Here is a 20,992-nt window from a genome sequence, read left to right on the forward strand (position 1 = left end):
GTGTATATTGGCCTATGAGATGGTGCCTCATGTGTAGAGTCTGATGAGACTGGCATTGATGAAAACTAGAACCTAATTCCTGTGACATGACTACTTTGAATTCGCAGTTGTACTTGACTCATATTTTTGAAAAGTATTTCAAAAGAAATAAATCAAATTCTGTTATATCGTTTAATTTCGTTTTGCTCCTTTAATCAACTAAAAATGTAAAAAGGTTATTTTTAATAGAAATTTTTTGGACAAATAGCAAATTCATGTGGACATGTAAATTTTGGTATGTACTTGTCCTACAGGACAAGTTGAAAAAAAGTTAGTGTAGAGGCCTGCATGTAATATCTTTAATTCTTTATATTCTAGATGTAGAAATAAGTAAAATGTTGATAATTAAAGAGTAGTAACCAATTGAAACAAAGTAGAGTTTCTAAATGCATATCTAGTTATACAATTTTTATAATATAGGGAAAATATTTTAAATCACAAATTACAAGACACAGAAGATAATTAATGCAAATAGTTGAACGAAAACAAGTTTTGCTGAAAACAAATTGTGAAAATCCATTTTTTTTTCTTTTGAAGTGTTTGAAAGCTAAATGATTATGACGCATTTAGCCACCTGATTAAAACCATGTTTATTCTTATATCGGCTGTTAGCAAATTATATATATGTCGAGCTCATTTTTTAGATTCTTTCGTAAACAAATTATGTATAAAATTATGGCATTATGATTTGTATAGTTACAAAATGAAAGAGCATTATTCTTCATTACCGATAAAATGTTCTTTAATTAAGACATTGAACTTGGAAACAGAGAAAAATGTTCTTGATAAGAAACATATTACATTCTGCACAATTAGGTTACGAAATTGGCCACATGTGATAGGACTGCAATTTATGTCTTGATGGCTTTTTTTCTCCCACTGATCAAGATGCACTGACTATAATTATTATTTATTGTCTGATTTATTTGGTGCTCGCATTTTTATTCACTCTGATAAGGTGTATTGGAAAATTTCGAACAGAAGATTAGTTTAATATCTTATCTCGGAACGTTAAGATAAAAAAAAGTAACACAACCCGATTCCGCCTTACACCAATCTTGCATATATCTCTTGCATGAAGGGGATTGAACTTTCATATATTTTAGAAACACGTTCTTGCCCATGATTAAAAAAAAAGAATTAATTATATTAAAATTGAAAATGAACATTGGGAATGTGTCAAAGACAACAACCCGACCAAAGAAAAAAACAACAGCAAAAGGACACCAACAGGTCTTCAATGTAGCGAGAATTTCCCGCACGGAATGCGTTTCAATTACTGAATTATATTCATTTACTGTAAATAAAGGCAACAGTAGTATACCGCTGTTCAAAACTCATAAATCCATGGACAAAAAACAAAATCGGGGTTACAAACCAAAACCGAGCGAAACGCATTAAATATAAGAGGAGAACAACGACACAACACCGAAACGCAACACACACAGAAACAGACCAATCATCAGACAAAACACCACGAGAATAACAAATGTAACATGAAAACTAAATACATGAATTTGGGATAGACAAGTACCGTGCCACGTCTTATCTCAATATCTCAAAAATAAGTGAAAACACAAACGACTCAACGTTAAAATGCAACACAAAAAGAAACGAACAATATTATAACAATGACCATCTTCCTGACTTGGTACAGGACACTTTTAAAGGGGAATAAAAGTGGTGGGTTGAACCTGGTTTTAAGGCATGCCAAACCTCGCACTTTAATGGCAAAGTTAAATACAACATTGAAATGACAACAAAATATTACAGGACTACAATACAAATAAATAGGAGAACATATTAGACACAGAAAAACATGATTAATAGATTACAAAAAGCATCAGGTTTAAAATTCAATACGCCAAAAACGCGCCATGTCCACACAAGACTCACCAGTGACGCCCAGATATAAAAGATCGAAAGTGAAAAAAGTACAAAGTTGTAAAGCACTGAAGATCAAAAGTTGAAAAGGTTTCGCAAAATACGGCATTGTTTGGTGTCTTCCTCGAATGCCAACATTTTATATGTTACCTATTCCTTGAATGCCAACAAAAATATTTCAATAGATGTTTGTATAAGAACAATAGGTGTTTTTATAACTATTTAAATGATTTTATAAGTATTAAAGGTCACCGTATTAAACTGTAAAACTTAATCAGAGAACTTGATAAAATTGCAACATTTAATCACTTTTTGATAAGAAAATATAGAAGATTTTGGGGTTAAAAGTATCATGAATTCTATAGATTTAAGAAAATAAAAATATTTTCACTACTTTTTATTAAAATAAATATTTTGGGAATGGAAATATTTCTTAACATAAGACATATTTAAAAAAAGAAAAAAAGAAATTGTAGTAAAATACAATTATTTCAAACTAAAGATTTTATCTTCTAAATCCATATCATATTGAATATTTTATTAGTAAATATAAACTTTTTTTTAACTTTTTTGATTGAACAATAATTTGTTAAATTTTAAACTTGTAATAGACTGTCAAATGAAAATGGCTTGTATAAAATATTCAACAATATTCACATTTGAAGATTTAAAGTGCTTTTTGTCAATCTGCTTATCTGTTTACTTTAATATGTTATATAAAATTGAGAATGGAAATGGGGAATGTGTCAAAGAGACAACAACCCGACCAAATAAAAAAAAACAACAGCAGAAGGTCACCAACAGGTCTTCAATGTAGCGAGAAATGCCCGCATCCGGAGGCGTCCTTAAGGTAGCAATACACAGTTAGGAGTTTACAGTTAGGAGTTTAGTTTCGCATTTTGGCCCCTGTGGATTTTTCAAATAGGAAAGTTATTGTGTAATAAAATTCATTTTTAGACAGCTGAGTGCTAATTTAGCCTTCAAAGATGGTTTATAAGAGCATCAAGATTATTTTTTACATGTTTTATGGGCTGTTTTCTGTTTGACAATCCGTATTTTCATAGCTAGACCGGCCATCGGTCCAGAAATTAATGTAATGTTTACAAACACTTTTTTTCTACACGAAGTTTTTGACGCAATTTTCAGTACAAAAAAATGAGATGAAAGACATATGATTTTCATTAGATTTGCTGAATGATATATGTACACAGTTTCCGAAAAGGTATTACTTCAAGCGATTGAAATTCTACTTTTAGCCAAATTTGGGGGAAATATGTGACATCTTTTCCCCCCTTTTTGCAATATTTAATAACAAATAAATGCAGATTGTTGCCATGGATACACCCAAAAGAAATTATATTTAACCATTTTATATACTGGATATAAAATCTATGGAAGATTCTGATTACATACATATGCTCAGATATGACACAAACAGTAAGCTTGATATTGCAAGAAAGCAATGAAAAGGGGATGGTAAAATTTATAAGGGCAAATTTTAATATTTTTTCCTAACTGTTTATTGCTACCTAAGCTGGCCCCAAAACAAATATATACCGGTACTAGTTCAGGTGTAATGAACGCCATACTAATTTTCAAATTGTACACAAGAAACCAAAATTAAAATAATACAAGACTAACAAAGGCCAGAGGCTCCTGACTTGTATATATATGTAGTGTTTTCTGTGTTTTCTGTCTGCAAACAAAATTATTATTCAAAAAGTTCTTCTTTTTATGCTATGAAAAAAGTATGAGAATATACAAAGTTCTGAGAAATTCCATCAAATAAAATAGGAGAAAATTACAGCACACAAACCTATAGAAATATTGAAAAAAGTCCAAAGACCTAGTGATGCAACAATTTCAAAGTTTAGAGAAGAGCATATTGGTTCAAGCAGTTGAATGAATTTTCAACATTTTTACAAACATGAAAATTAATGTGATTTAACTACCTGGAATTTACCTCTCTGTTTAATTAGAATGATTGTTTTGAAAAGCATCCACTTTTGTTGTGATAACTATTGCACCTATTCCTCGAATGCCAACATGATTTTACAGGTAAATTGTCGGTAGATCAAAGGATGTTGGCATTCAAGGAATAAACCCATTGTTTTTATGCCCGGGATAAGAAATTCTTATTGTAAATGAGTGCTTCGGATTTTTGCACTCTACGCATCAGTACTTAGGAACTATGATGACTTTCGTGTGTTTAATTTTTAGCGCAACGGAAATTTGTTTATTAACCCAATTGCACTCGAAAGAATTCGTATTCCATGTTTACATATTTCGCTTGAATTACGGAAGATTTATTATTGAAGTTTCAGGGACTACTTCGACAACATTTTACTCGTATTATGTGGCAATTAACTAATCCAAAAGACATGGAAAATGGCAAACTGATCTTCTATCGTCGTGAGAAGTACGGTAACTTTTAATTTGTGTATTGCCTCTTTGTAGAATTTGAATGAATAAATTATGTATTAAGCAATATCGCTGATTTAGTAAACATTATTTTAGAAGCCCGATTACGGGTGTGGAATTTTCTCGCTTCATTGAAGACAAATTCTTGGTGGCCTTGTTTTGTTTCAGTTCTTTGGTGGGGTTTCTCTTTGACATAGTCCCTGTTTCTATTATCCTAGCAAAAAAAAAATGTATCAAATACATCTTTTAGTATTAATATAGTGCTTCATACAAAATGTACTTCGGTCAACGCTTTACACGTGCACACAAATACAGTCATTCTTAATTGATATTTTATGATTTCCAATGAAAATGAATAACCGACATTTCCCAGTTTTTATAAAAAAAAAACCAGAATGATTTTATATTTGGCTGAAACTTAATTATGGCGGGTTGTACCGTATAAACCATTTTCATATCTCCTTCCTTATTGACAATACTTTAAATTTTATATCCATTGAGCATGTCATTTTTTGTCAATTATTAAAAACGAGTAGGGGTTACTTGGCACGACATCGCGTGTAACTCCATGCTTGTAATTGTAAGACTTGTTTTCGTTCTAAGAAAATCATGAAACATAGAAAACCATTATTAAACATTTAACATCAATGCAAAACTTTCCAATACTAAAATCGAACTAGGAACTATTTTTATTTTATGTCGAAGGTACGAAACACAGGATTTCAAGTCATTTCAATGCAGTAGTACATGTACAATGTAGCTTAGTGCATACTTGCATATTAAATTAAAGGATGTGGCATGGTTGTCAAAGAGTCAATTCTTCACCAGAGACCAAAAGTACTAGAAGGTTAACAGGTTACCGTACGGTCCTTGAGCAAAACCATTAGCGCACAACAAGAGTATATTTTTTTCTGTTCGAGCACGTGACACTTGATAAACTGTCATATGAGTAACTATTGATTGTCTTATTTCGTGACACACTCGAATAAAGACAACTAAACATCATTGCTATAATGAATCTTTACCCACAAGTTGTCATCATACATTGCATTCAGATCTTGAAATTTAAATATCTTACAAAAAATGCATTTGCTAAATTCTTCGTCTTAACGTTTTGTTATAATTGTTGATATGTCAGACAGATTAAATTCCTTTTTTGCACTGATACAGAAATACATGTAAATAAATCATTAATACGTGTTGTTATGTTATCGTTAACAAAAATACATTTTGTTATTTTTCTTCGTCCTAATTTATGTTATAATTGTTGTTGTGTCAGACAGATTATTATTCCTTTTTTGCACTGATACAAAAATACATGTAAATACATTTTTATATCATTAATACGTGTCGTTGTGTTTTCCATTCTCAATTTTATCTTTAACAAATTAGAATTTGAGTAAGAAAACACTATTATTGCATTAAGGAGACTCAAGTAATTTGTCTTGAATTACATATTACGTACCAAATCGGAATTTCATTAGTTTGCAGGCAAGTATACCAGGAAGCTAGTAAAATTGAAGTGCAAATTTTATTTTTGACAACGTCCGGATAAAATCTTGGATTACGTGATATTTATCCAATTTTATAGAAATTGTAGCGCTGTGACAGTATTGATGAATTCTTAGTCAGAACAACATTATGACCCTTAATATATTTTTTAAAACCTTCCCTCCCCCCCCCAAAAAAAACCCCACAAAGTAACAACAAAAAACATCATACCTCTTTACTTATCTAGACTTTAAACCACTTGTTTTCTTCAATTAACTGAACTTTTAATCTCATCAAACGAACTTGGTCATTTCATTGTGCATGGCATTTTTTATTTTTATTTTGGAGCGGATCATATGTTTTTCATTTCGATAGAATAACTAACTTGTTTTTTTCATGTTGTTATCAAAGTTCTGTATTATACTTCAGTGCACGTGGGGTGTTTCGGATAATGTCGACATACATAGATATAGGAAGATGTGATGTGAGTGCCAATGAGACAACTCTCCATCCAAATAACAATTTAAAAAAAAAGTAAACCATTATAGGTCAATGTACGGCCTTCAACACGGAGCCTTGGCTCACACCGAACAACAAGCTATAAAGGGCCCCAAAATAACAAGTGTAAAACCATTCAAACGGGAAAAACAACGGTCGAATCTATATATGAAAAAAACAAGAAACGAGAAACACGTATAAATTACATAAACAAACGACAACTACTGTACATTAAATTCTTGACTTAGGACAGGTGCCAACATTTGCAGCGGGATTAAACGTTTTAATGGTACCAAACCTTCTCCCTTTTTCTGAAACAATAGCATTACATCACAACATAGAAAAACACACGATAAAATATCAATTGGCAGGCTTAAATCAATCAAAAAACGTAAGTTAATACACTATGAACGAGTAAATACATGTATATTTGATATCAGAGTATTTGAAGATTAAATTTGTTCTATTTTTTTTTCTTCTGTTATACGAGTATATTTGGTCGACTTAAAACTTCGTCCAGGTTTTATAATGTATACTGGTACATGTACATCAATCCGTTCGCAATCTTATTTAAATATAGATCTCTAATTTCACTATCCTCAGTCATACCATCTTAAAAAGACGCGCACGAGATTTGCTATAGATCTGATTTTACTCAGAATGCACAGCACAACACTGTGCCCATATACAGTGTTATTTTATGTCGTTACTGTCATACAAAGTATTTTTCTGAAGTACCCGTTGTACCTAGCAAGTCTGTTTACCGCCCACTTTACCCTATACAAATTGACGTAAAAAGTGTGGTAGACAACAGGCTGCTGTTACTTTTCTGATAAATTACATTCAAGAATATCAAGACATCCGGAATTATTATATGCAGATTAATGGTTAAAAAATTAAGTAAACATAAAGAAAAAAAGATTGAAAGATTAGATAAAGCAAGACTGGACAGAGATCACTAATACAATATAAATCTATTAGACAAAAAGGAAGGGTTTTTGATCTTGCACAGTCGACTGTCAGACGGAATTACAGAAATATCGTCATAAAACACACGCACCTTGACTATTGTAAAGAAAGTTACAAACAACCTATGTATCATCATACTTATGATATAAATCATGTTTAATTCTACATTATACAAGTAAAAAAAAAGAGGAGAACAATCCTTCTGCTGTAAACACAATAAACGCATTTCCTTTCACAAACCTTAAAAAGTTAGTTAGTTTCAAATTACCATTTGTAATTTTTCTTATTTATTCAGTTTGACGTTGTTTTACTTGCCACGATAGCACTGTATATATTTGGTTTCAGACCTTCGGCGCCTTTTCTCAATTGTCGAGTCAAATTAACAATTCACTTAGAATTTACTTAATATGATTAATACAAAAAAATGCAGTGAAGATATGTTTTTCCCTAATGTGTACTTTTCGTATTTGCAGATTATGTTGACAAAGTGTTTGTTTTGTCTGATTATAACGGAATGAGGAACGGAGTCGAGACGGAGTCGAGACGGAACTAGACTTACTTTAACTAATTGCGGCACAGGTAAAAGAAAAAACAATACGAAAGAAGTTGTTTTCCATTTTTAAATGATTAAATTCCCTTTTTTTTTTAAAGAGACCATATTGAACAAACATATCTCACAACACGTGGTATTTTTTATGCTATTTTGATATCTAAATCCACAGTAGAACCAATATAAACTGACTTTTAACGCAATGTTTGGCAAAGCGATCCAAAGTTGTCTTGCTGGCTTTATTAATAACCAGGACATTTATCTTTAATATCCAATACATGACGTAGTTTCACTCATCATCACGTAGGTGTCACTTACTAAAAGTAAACCATGTCAATTCTCAGTCCAAGTGAAGGGAACAATACAGCCTTACGTACAGATCATTAATGTGGTACTTTTATATTTTTCAACTTTTAAATAAAGTAATCTCTAAACAGACATCATTTTTTGGTTATTGATAAATAATAAGGAGATGTGATATGATTGCAAACGAAACATCTAACCATCAAAGTTCAAATGAACTGGATGTGAGCAATTATAATAGGCAACCGAAAGGTCTTCAAAACTGCTAAAAACCTATACCTCATTTTCGACTATAAACAGCACCTATATGGATAGTATGAAATATTTCAATTGAAAAACAAAATTAATGGCCATTGTTAAAGGCCGTACGGTGACCTATAGTTGTTAATTTCTGTGTCAATTTGTCTCTTGTGGAGAGTTGTCTCATTTGACAATCATACCACATCTTCTTTTTTATATATAATAACTCATAACAGTTTACGAAATAGAAATATGACAGACATGAATCAACAACAACCACTCAATTACATGCTTCTGAGTTTGGGACTGGCACATACAGACTGTAGCGGTGTTTAACATATTTGAAGCACAAGCATCCTTTAACCAACAACAGTGTTTGTTATGTCCCGAAACAAAGTAAAAGTTCATGCATGTTGAGGACGAGAACAATTAACGATACATATAATCTTGAGGTCTAATTATAGGGTTTGACGGGGAGTACAGGCGGGAAATTTGAGCTGCCATTTGAAATTAAGGTAAAATGGATAGAAAACAAACTTATTCTATGAAAAAAGGTTATCAGTACGAACCCCTGAATTATTCTCGATATTAAGTTTCATAAAATGATGATTTTTTTTCCGGTCATAAAGTATTTGTCATAACATCTGAATTTTAGAAACAGCAAAATTAAAAAAAAAACACTTTACAATAGAATAGAGTATTTACAGAGAGATGTCTCCAATAAACATGTACATGGGTCGTTGCTTCAAAGATACGACATACATGTATTTACAATGTAAAAAAGGAATTCATCTCATGTGTTGCACATTTTCGTTCTCACTTAGTTAATAGATGGGACGTAAGTCTAACTGAATCTGGTATACATTTTATTTGGAAATATGTTATCAACACAGTAGCCCAACTTAGAATTACTCATCTTTGTACGGATACTATAGTCAAACGATAATGCAAGCCTATGTTCATTCTTCTTTAGAAGAGAGGGGGGACAGGGGTAAGGGAGACAGGGAGAAAGGGGATAGAAGAACGGAGAAAGGGGTGGGAGAAAGGAGAAAGGGGTAGGAGAAAGGAGAGGAAGGCTGGGAGAAAGGAGAAAAAGTTGGAGAAAAAAAAAATATCTCTCTTTTTTCCGGAAAATTAAAAAAAAAAAATAAGGAGAAGAGGGATAGGAGAAAGGAGAAGAGGGGTAGGAGAAAGGAGAAGAGGGGTGGGAGAAGGGAGAAGGGTACCCCCTGTCCCCCCATCAGAAGACCCTATACGAAGTCTCATAAATAAAGGAACCAGTCTACATGAAGAGAATCACAGTAACTAAGCATATTCAACAAGAGATTTTTCTTACGAAGTAAAAGAATCATTAGTTTTACAACCTAAAATTTTAAATAAGAAATAGATTATTGTATCGGTTCATACATTTTGTAGGTCAGAGATAAAAATAAAGGCCTCTCATAAAATCAAATTATTGCAATCTAATACAAATATCGCAATTTTTTATGTCTTGGTTTGCTTGATACCAATCAGTGCACAAATAATGAAGTCTCCATATAGAATTGACGTCATCTTTATTTTTCTATAATATAATTATCTAAACCTCGATGCCTGACAATATAATGGTTTCGATAAATCTGTTTTCTTTTTATTTGAAATCAGATGAGACGTAACTCATATGTTCATATGTAATTTTATTTGGTATATATTTTCGCAGGGGAATACGGTCGATGAAAGATAAAAAAAAAAAAACATCTTCTCATGTATATTGTTATCCTTATGTCGTAACAACAACCCCTTCCCTTTTTATGAATGTGACCTATTATCAAATAAGACTATTTAACGGGTTTGTTAATATGTAATCCGTGCCTTATCCCAGGCATAGATTACTTTAGCCGTATTTGTCACAACTTTTTGGAATTTTGGATCCTCAATGCTCTTCAACTTTGTTCTTTTTTGGCTTTATAAATATTTTGATATGAGCGTCTCTGATGAGTCTTATGTAGACGAAACGAGCGTCTGGCGTACCAAATTATAATCCTGGTACCTTTGATAACTATTTGTTATAAATTGAGCAACACGACGGTGCCACATGTGGATCAGGATATTCTTACTCTTCTAGAGCGATCATCACCAGTTTTTGGTGGGGTTTGTGTTGCGTAGTCTTTAGTTTCCTATGTTGTGTCATTTGTACTATTATTTGTTTGTTTGTCTTTTTCATTTTTAGCCATGGCGTTGTCAGTTTATTTTCGATCTACGAGTTTGAGTGTCCCTCTGGCAGCTTTCGCACTTGTATATTACTGAACTGCGTTGTACTAACGGGTGCAATATGTTTAGAAGGATATGCTTACCCTTCCGGATTACCTGGGATCACCGTCGATATTTTTTTGTTTGCGGTGTTCATATGCGTTTTGACATCCTATTTTTGTTTTGTCCGCCTCTCTGTGTACATGGCATGGTGATAAAGTATACAAAATCCATGGAATTATCTCAACATACAGTAAAACCAATTATTATAAAGAAGAAGTTTGTCTGCTAATCGAAAAAAAATCTTCAATATAACCATATTACAAGTAGATGTCCGAATATAAATGTATACATATTTTTTATATATATATCTGACTTCAGACGCAATATTTGTTAAGTAAAAATTAATTTAGAAGGGAAGATCATGCAATAAAAGTTATTCTCATATGATCTTAGATAGACGAGCACGCGATCTGAGACAGATCTGATTTTTTTTTCAGATTGTACATTTCAAAACTTGGTCCATATAAGACAGGGTATATATGACTTCAGACGAAAGTAAAAATTATATAAATGTAAATGGAAGATCATGCAATAAAAGTCGGTTAATTGAGAGCGCCCACCTCGATAAATTGGCATTAAAGAATAAAAATAAACAGTTGTGTTAATTTATCTAGAATTAATTAACCTATCTCAGAATGCATGCAGTTGCTGTAGTTCAAAGTACTTAAACTACTGATACATAGATTATGCTTTGATGTACAATCTGACAAAGTTATGAGTACAAAGTTTTTTAGACGAAATATTTGCGGTTGTTTAATTCTTGTTTTAAATTTATTACTTTGTTTTTATTTTTTACACATCGTAAGATTGAATTAAAATATAAAACATAACATTCGATGGCAATTTTAATGCTATATAACCACAAAAAATGACTACTTAGTTTGTTCAAGCATTATTTTCATCATTTTAGAACAATACGTGATATTGGCAATTAGGAGGAAGTGTACATTTCATTGACAAGTAAAGATATGTACCCAAATGTGTTGTATAAATCACGAGTAGTTCTGCAATTCTGTATTAATTTAACACAATGTTTTTATGTTTAACATATTAAAGCACTATATAACAAAACATTCGATAGCAATTTTAATAATAATTCTATATAACAGGGAAAAATTACTAAAAGTTTGTTCATATATTATACTGATTTTTCATGTAAGAAACACCCTCCGTGCTATGGGCAGGTTTGGGGGAAAATATCAATATAAATGCAATGTAAAATCATATATACACCAACTGTCTTGTAAAAAAACACGAGTAGTAATGCCTTCTGTTATAAGAAATTGAGCCAAAACAATTGGTCATTACAAGAATCTTTTTGTTTTATAAACTCCAGGGGAATTGTTTGTACAAACCAGAGTATCGCAACTGTCAGGGGAAGAAACTAACACTAAAGGAAACGTAGCTTTTTAAATACTTCTGAAGAAAAAATAACATTTCAGTTAAAAAAAAAACCGCTGTTTTTGAAAACGCTGTCATTCGGTCCGTTGATTTTTATAGTCTTTTATGATCTTGTCAGGTTTACTGAATGGACTTTCCCTCTCTGAGTTGAACCTGATTTTTGATTATTTTGTTTTTACATTAAGGTTATTATTGTGACTGTAGGAATCTTGTGTAATAGATAATTTACTGTTGCTGAAAAAGTTAGTGAAACTTATCAATGGTAGAATAACGAAATTACCGAACTCCGAGGAAAATTCAAAAATGAAAGTCCTCAAGCAAATGGCAAAATCAAAAATTAAAACAATACAAACGAATTGATACTAAATGTCGTATTTATGACTAGGTACAGGCATTTGCTTATGAAGAAATGGGTAAAATAGACCAGATTTTACAGCTAGCTAAACATCTCACTTTTATGACAGTATAATTCTATTATATTGACAACACGATGTGTGAACAAAACAAATAGACATAATAAGTAAAAATGTCAACAATCAAAATACGTGAACTACCTTGAAACATTAATTATTGCAATTTGTTATCTGTGACTTACCTTGAGCAAAACTGTTAACTTTACAGAAAAAAGATCCGAGTATCCATCCCTCTGATAAATCGCTTACAAGGTTTACCCAAGTACAGGACAATGTTACTAATAAATCTGAAGCCGCTAAATTCACAATATAATAATTAGTAGTTGTCCTCATCCGTTTGTTTTTCGCAACAACTAGAATTATAAGAATATTTCCAATAACGGATACCAGTATCATTAAGGAATATACAAATATTTTCAAACTTGCTTCCCATAACGGAACTTTTCGGAATTCTTTAGGATACGGATGTAGACGCGAATCTAAAATGTCCATCGTCGTCCTTTCGAAGGACATTGTACTAGTTCCAAAAAAGTTAGTATCCAAAGAATAGTTGGAAACATTTGTTTCGAATCCGCTCATTTTGATGGACGAAGAAAATAATAGTTCTGTTTCATTCATTCTTCCACCTGTTGGCCTTATTCAGTAGGCACATCTTAAAAAACGCAATAATTAATTACACTTCAAAAAAGTTTCTTAATATTATCAACGAAAATCTGACAGTTAAAGAATTCAAACTGATTGAAGTTCATCTATTTGATGAAACAGTTTATGAAACTGCTGAATCGTAAAAGTTGTATTACAGTCAAATGTGTGAAGAATTTTTCCAATAAAACTATTATCCAAACCTTACGATTTCTAAGTGGGAAAAGATTGATGTCACCACATAACCCATAAACAATACAAGTCGACAATTTGCCATAAGTGAACCATCGATCTACCAATTATTTTATCCAATCTGAAATGATCTATTAACAGATCATATACATACAACTTAACGGGACACCATCCTTTTGCTGTATCTAGAATAAGTATTATATTCTTAAATAATTTCCGGTTTCTTCTGCCATATTCTTCATAGAGTCTTATTATGCACAATAGTTTCTGTTTTTGTTTAATTATCTGAAAGTAAATTGAACTGCTTGATTGTCTGTAGGTAATAAAAAGTTAATTAACATGTACAGAATTATTTATGAAATGAAATGAAAGAAACAATAGATAATGAGATAAAATATTAAAGTAGCATCGTCCCGGTCTTGCCAAGTCTCAACAGAAAGTAAAGTACATTTTTACTTAATAATCAGTTTTATAATTTGTCATAAATGTATAACTATTATTTTTCAATACATTTATATTTTATGATTTAAAGGTTTGCCACTAATGTCTAATTTCAATGTATGTTAGAAGTATATTTTAGAATTTTGGAATTTTGCGTCCTCAATGCTCTTCAACTTTTTACTTGTTTGACATTATAACTGTTTTGATCTGAGCGTTACTGATGAGTCTTATGTGGACGAAACGCGCGTCTGGGGTATTAATTTATAATTCTGATACCTTTGATAATTAATTAAGCTGCTTCAGTCCTCCGATTCATTTTTTTTAATCTTGCCTCCCCTCCCTCTCTGGTATTCAGATCTATAACTATCTGACAAGTAGATGTTATTATTTTGGCATGTTTGAGTTAAGATATATTTTATTTTGCTATCAATGGAAAGAAAAATAAACTGTAAAAATATAAATATATCCGCGCATTGCTTATATTGTCTGTGATTTATGCTATTTGTACCCATCTGGTTATCCTCATTGCATGTCTGTTCTATTCCAGTTCAGAATAATAATAAACAAACATTCAGTTTGTTTAATTTGAAACTCATCCTTATGATAATTTGTTTGATACAACTGTGCTAAGATAAACATAATAGCGACTTTTACATTTTTGTACCTGCAGCTATTATTCTTACTGATAACAAAATTCCACAGGAAATATCAGAAATATTATAAAAGATTTTACGGTATAGAAAATTGAACGGCGTTACATTAACACATTAGTGGTATTAATTAAAGCGAACGTTTTAATTGAGTGTATTGCCATTCGCTACGTAACGTTAAGTACCTAGATAAAATGTTTTTAATAAGCTCCACAGCAACCACTAAAATTGCATTACTGTGTTAACAATGAAAAAGGTTTTGTTTTCAAACTTATGATAGGAAAGCTGTCGGATAATTTGTTACTCGACGGTTTTATTCTAAAGAAAAATAATTTCATTTCAATTTTTTTATTAGTAACCTATATATAGTTATCAAAGGTACCAGGATTATAATTTAGTACGCCAGACGCGCGTTTCGCCTACATAAGACTCATCAGTGACGCTCGTATCAAAATATTTATAAAGCCAAACAAATACAAAGTTGAAGAGCATTGAGGATCTAAAATTCCAAAAAGTTGTGCCAAATACGGCTAAGGTAATCTATGCCTGGAATAAGAAAATCCTTAGTTTTTCGTAAAATTCAATGTTTTGTAAACAGGAAATTTATAAAAATGACCACATTATTGATATTCATGTCAACACCGAAATGTTGACTACTGGGTTGGTGATACCCTCGGGGACGAAACGTCCACCAGCAGTGGCATCGACCCAGTGGTGTAAATAGTTATCAAAGGTACCAGGATTATAATTTAGTACGCCAGACGCGCGTTTCGTCTACATAAGACTCATCAGTGACGCTTGTATCAAAATATTTATAAAGCTAAACAAATACAAAGTTGAAGAGCATTGAGGATCTAAAATTCTAAAAAGTTGTGCCAAATACGGCTAAGGTAATCTATGCCTGGGATAAGAAAATCCTTAGTTTTTCGTAAAATTCAATGTTTTGTAAACAGGAAATTCATAAAAATGACCACATTATTGATATTCATGTCAACACCGAAATGTTGACTACTGGGCTGGTGATACCCTCGGGGACGAAACGTCCACCAGCAGTGGCATCGACCTAGTGGTGTAAATAGTTATCAAAGGTACCAGGATTATAATTTAGTACGCCAGACGCGCGTTTTGTCTACATAAGGCTCATCAGTGACGCTCGTATCAAAATATTTATAAAGCTAAACAAATACAAAGTTGAAGAGCATTGAGGATCTAAAATTCCAAAAAGTTGTGCCAAATACGGCTAAGGTAATCTATGCCTGGGATAAGAAAATCCTTAGTTTTTCGTAAAATTCAATGTTTTGTAAACAGGAAATTTATAAAAATGACCACATTATTGATATTCATGTCAACACCGAAATGTTGACTTCTGGGCTGGTGATACCTTCGGGGACGAAACGTCCACCAGCAGTGGCATCGACCCAGTGGTGTAAATACCTGATATATAGGTCACAATTACAATAAAAATGTACATTAAATTTCAAATTTTAATCAAATATGCAGCTGTATTTGAGTATTTAGTATCGAATATATACCAAACTCCAAACAAATCAAAGCGTTGACCCGGGGTCAGCCCTGGACTTATATCTCGTTTCACCAGTAAAAAACTTGCTGAATTTGGGTGTCCATTTTTGATTGCAAGATGAATTAATAAGTAGCTTCGTCTTCTTAAACGCGCACGCAACATTAGATAATTGCGTTTGATCGTGTCACTCTCTATTTTCTAGGTTTAGCTAGCTATAAAACCACGTTCAATCCTACAAATTTCTACATAAGAAAATGCCTGTACCAAGTTTGGCATATGATAGTTGTTATCCATTCGATTTATGTGTTTTAACTTTTGATTTTGACATTTGATTAGGTACTTTCAGTTTTGTAATTTCCGCGGAGTTCAGTATTTTTGCGATTTCACATTTTTTGCATGTTTAAGAACCTTTGCAACAGCTCTCGGACAGTTTCTTGTGGTTGTAAGGCAATCTTATTACCCTATCCATCATTACTCTCTGTGTCCAGTGCTATCTAAACTACTCTCCTTTTATTCCGGTCGGCCTACCATACAAAACCTACATAATGTATTATTTCCTTTAAATTTAGTCGTGTCCTGAAATTACATAAAAAATTTCCGCTGGACGTTAGGAGAGCAACAGTCGATCAGATTCAGTGCTAAATATTGTTAGCTGAGACAAGTTTTGATTTAAAAAAAAAAAAAGGGTGCATCTACTTCACTAAATGAGGAACCTATTTTTGATTGTCGCTCCTCCGTCTTTCGGATAGAATTAATCAGCGACTTTGTCATGATGGTAGCACGACAACTGAATTTTGTGTTCCTTCTAAACGATTATTCATCTTTGGTCAGTTTGGTAAATGATTCGGGTTCAAACAAATTGATTCTATCTGATCCTGTCTGTCTGAACCATCCGTATGTATTGAATATATTCTATTCCCATTGACTTTTTCATAATGCTGCTTTTTAAAATTGGTCTTATAACAAAATGTGTCCTTAAAAAAAATCGTCAGTACATTTTCCCTATAAATAAACGGCAACAGTTATATACCGCTGTTTAACGTCGTAAATCGATTGAGAGAAAACAAATCCGGGTTACAAACTAAAACCGATGGGTACACATTAACTATAAGAGGAAAACAACGAAACAACAGAATACTGAAGTGCAACAAAAACAAAACAACAATGCAAGATACATAGAAACGAACAAATAGTTTACAACTGGCATTTCAAAATCTTTAGGGACCTTAGCTTACTTATATATTTCATATTGTATAAATCTTGATCAAGGACGTATAAAACATGTGATAAAATAAAAGAAACTAATCACAGTTGTTTGAAATTAAATGCCAAATATCTCATCTTAGAAATAAAAAAGTAAATGTGTGCTTGGACTTGCTTCTATATGAACACAGGATAAATTGTCTAGCAAACAGTATGTTTGATGTGGACATTGAAATATCATACCCCTCATCTTACAAACATATTGGCCGGACGTAGTAATTACCATCTTATTAACATCGTGACTTCATCCGATGACAATACGAGTACTACAAATACCACCGCTAACATAAAACGTTCTGTGATTTAATTGGTGTTTTAGTATTTATTATTAAGCTGTTCGTACTAAATTTTAAGTGTTTCGACTAATGGTAGATATATTTAAGAATCAATAAGGTTTAAATAAAGTGCGGAAAGATAAAAGTATCACGAGGAATTATCTATGAAATTACATGACTTTGTTTAAAAAAATCATTTTTGACATCTTGTGTAAAATATAAGCAGAATATACTGATGGTGAATCGTTAAAATGTCTCATACTTTTACATATGAAGTTGTCATCTGATTTGGTCCCATTGCCGATTGTGAAATTTCAAACATGGCGAGCGATGCCTGAATATCATGTTGACTGCAGTACCCCTTTTTTTGACAATTTGTTCCTATTATGACCGCGGTTATTTTTCGTTATCAATTGCAATATGAAAGAATTGTCTGCAACTATCATGTAAATAAGAGGTTAAGCTAGCTTTAAAACATTTCTACATGTATGAAATGGCCTGTACCAAGTCAGGAATATGACAGTTGTTATCCATTCGTTTGATGTGTTTTTGCTTTTGATTTTGCCAATTTGACTTACTTTTTTTGAATTGTCCTCGGAGTTCGTTTGTTTTGCTACTTTACTTTTAATAAACTTTTCATAAACTTTTCAGAAACTGGAAACCATATCGGTTCAGTCGATCTAGCTTTTTCTTGGAGTTCATTGTTTTCAATTGGCTATTATTTTTTGTCTTGACTTGTATGACCTTAATGATTTTATGGTATTTAAACAGAGGTATTCGCCATCCTTAATAATACGTTATCATAATCCCAGTTTTAAAAATACCAGGATGGGAGTGAAAACAGTCGAAATTGGATGCTTTACCAAATAAACGCATCGAGTTCTCATCCGGTGGCTGATTATGGATGTCCTGGGATGCATTTTCATACCTCATAATATTTCATTTTTACCGAGTAGCAGACATATAACAAAAACACATCAATAATACCAGGTTCATTTATAACTAAGACAAACGTGTGTTTAGTAAACATTTTATTCACCAGTTATGGAATTGTATGCGACTTTCAAACTAGTGAGAGGTCTAGCTAGCTATAAAGTCAGGTTTAATGCACCATTTTCTACATAAGAAATTCCGGTACCTAGTCAGGAATATGACAGTTGTTAAACTTTCTTTGGACGTGTTTGAGCTTATGATTTTGTCATTTGATTACGAACCTTCTGTTTTGGATTTTCCTATGAGTTCGGTATTTTTGATATTTGACTTTTTGGACAACATTCCAAATGGCAGATAAAAAACGAACTTAATGAGAACTGAACACAAAAACATCTTGGAAAGTGTTGCTTTATCTGGCTTGGTAATTGAAACGTTTGTACAGGGCAATGTTAAAATGACTTGAAATTAATAAATCGATGGTTTTTTAAAGTAATATCAGCACAAAAGGGCTGCTTTTAACAAAGATTTTCAAAACAGCACCATTAAAATATTGGTGAATGATCATATATCAAATGCATTAAATTAATAGTGCTGTTTTAATTTATTCATCGTTCTAAAGAATAAAAAAAGAATTCTTCATAAAAAAGATATGAAACTGTTCATAGTTTTTTTTATAAAGCTGGGTTGGGTATAACTGTGTTTCAACTGAAGGCAAAGTGACATGGCGCTGATAGAACATGACGATTATTTAATTTGAAAGAGTCACCAAAGAGATAGAGCTTATAATTTTGGTACAACAGACACGCGTTTCGTTTTCATCAGACTCATCATTTAGACTCGAATCTAACCATTTGGAAGGTCAAATCAAATACAAAGTTCAAATAGACTTAATAAACCAAAAACTGGAAAATTTGTGACTGATTCGTTGGGAAACTATTCTTGGATGTAAACACAAATCAATTAATTCACTTAAGCAAGACACGGACACTCTATATACCAACCATTTAAAAGGGAAGATAATGATTTTTTTAAATGATAATTTCAGTAGTTCTTCTGATATATATTTAGGTGAAGAGTTAGACTATGCTTGGAAATTGCAATTACAATACCTGTTCACTTAATAGTATCATCTGGGATTAGAAAAAAAAACCACCATAGAAGGGGGCAATTTGGTAATGGAAGAATAAAAGCATTACATCAAAACAAGCTATTATATTCTAGTTTAATTCATTCGACACCAGAGCTCAAATAAGTACAAATAGTTAAGATGGTTTGTGTCTTCACTGTATGTGTGAATAGAATATTATTGTAAGAGACAATGCATTTCAGAATAAAAAAACTGGTATTTGAATAAAAGATTATGCATGAAATACTTAACCAGGAAAATACATTTGTCTTTGATTAACAAATCGAAACGAATAAAAAGGACAGATATTATTTATTGGAAATAATTATTGTTATTCAAAATTTTTGATACAGTTTTATCAAGAATTTAGGTTACTGGAATTACGTTGCTAAACAATATGACCTATTTAAGCTCACCATAGATACCAGGATCACTAAATGATCAGTGTAATGCAGATATTATGTAGCAGTAACGAACGTTATATCTAAATAAATAAAACCAAATCATCTTGTGTTACAATGATTAAGAACAGAAAATGATTAAGTTGTCATTTTTCATGTCACAAATGGACGTTTTATAAACCAAAAAATAGCACTTCAGATCACCTCAAGTTTTTGAAGGGGCTCGTATTGCTTAATCGTTAGTTTTCTATGTTGTGTTTTGTGTACTTTTGTTTGTCTATTTTTATTTATTTTTTTCAAGCCATGGCATTGTCTGTTTATTTTCGACTTTTGAATGTCCTTTGGGAAAACTTCAAATGACAAGCAACATGTTTAACGTCATATTTGAGCCTTAACTGTTAATGGATCGAGAGTCGTACAATAACAATCAAAACCAAGGAGTAAACAAAGACTCAAAAAACCAAAGGACATTTACATCAACAGTTATAAATAATAATTAAGAAACAACACGAACTCCACTAAAAACCGGTAGTGACATCAGGTGTTCCGGAATGGTAAGCATTTCCTGCACCGTATACGGCACCGTCGTGTTATTTCTTTGTTCAGTTCGGTAATGATGGAAGGTTTTCATGACTAAGGAAGCATTTCATATATGATTTCTGACACACTTTTGTCATAATGGCCAATCAGCTCATGATGGCGACCGTAAAATTTCTTGAGTGATGACCTTAATTTGATTGATTCATAGCCCTGTCTTAGCAACTTTTGAGAAAGCAGTATTCCTCGTTCAACAAAATCAACGTACTTTGAGCTAGCTCTAGAGTAACGCATCAATTGAGACACATATACTCCATATACTAGTGTCGCTGGGATGTTGCTACACAGAACTGGAAAGTTGACTATAGGAAAATTAAAATCATCGCGTTTGTCATAAATTTTGGTACTCAACCTACCATCAGTAGTCATTCGAGAAAAAGGTCTAAATATGAAGCAGATTTATCTGTGTCGGTAGTATCTTTAATTTCATGTTTACTTTGATATATCAA

General features: G+C 32.1%; 1 protein-coding gene across 2 annotated transcripts in view; it reads right to left on the reverse strand.

Annotated features, from left to right (window-relative positions):
- LOC134725121 (QRFP-like peptide receptor) overlaps nt 1-13,642 on the reverse strand; it is a 63,560-nt gene extending 49,918 nt beyond the window's left edge. For both annotated transcript variants that reach the window (XM_063588674.1, XM_063588675.1), the window contains exon 1: nt 12,684-13,642. In XM_063588674.1, coding sequence (XP_063444744.1) covers nt 12,684-13,119 — 436 coding nt within the window. In that variant the 5' untranslated portion in view covers nt 13,120-13,642. The remainder of the gene's footprint in view (nt 1-12,683) is intronic.
- Between the last annotated feature and the right edge of the window lie 7,350 nt (nt 13,643-20,992).

The sequence above is a fragment of the Mytilus trossulus genome, chromosome 7 (assembly GCF_036588685.1).
Source record: "Mytilus trossulus isolate FHL-02 chromosome 7, PNRI_Mtr1.1.1.hap1, whole genome shotgun sequence".
Taxonomy (NCBI): Eukaryota; Metazoa; Mollusca; class Bivalvia; order Mytilida; family Mytilidae; genus Mytilus; species Mytilus trossulus.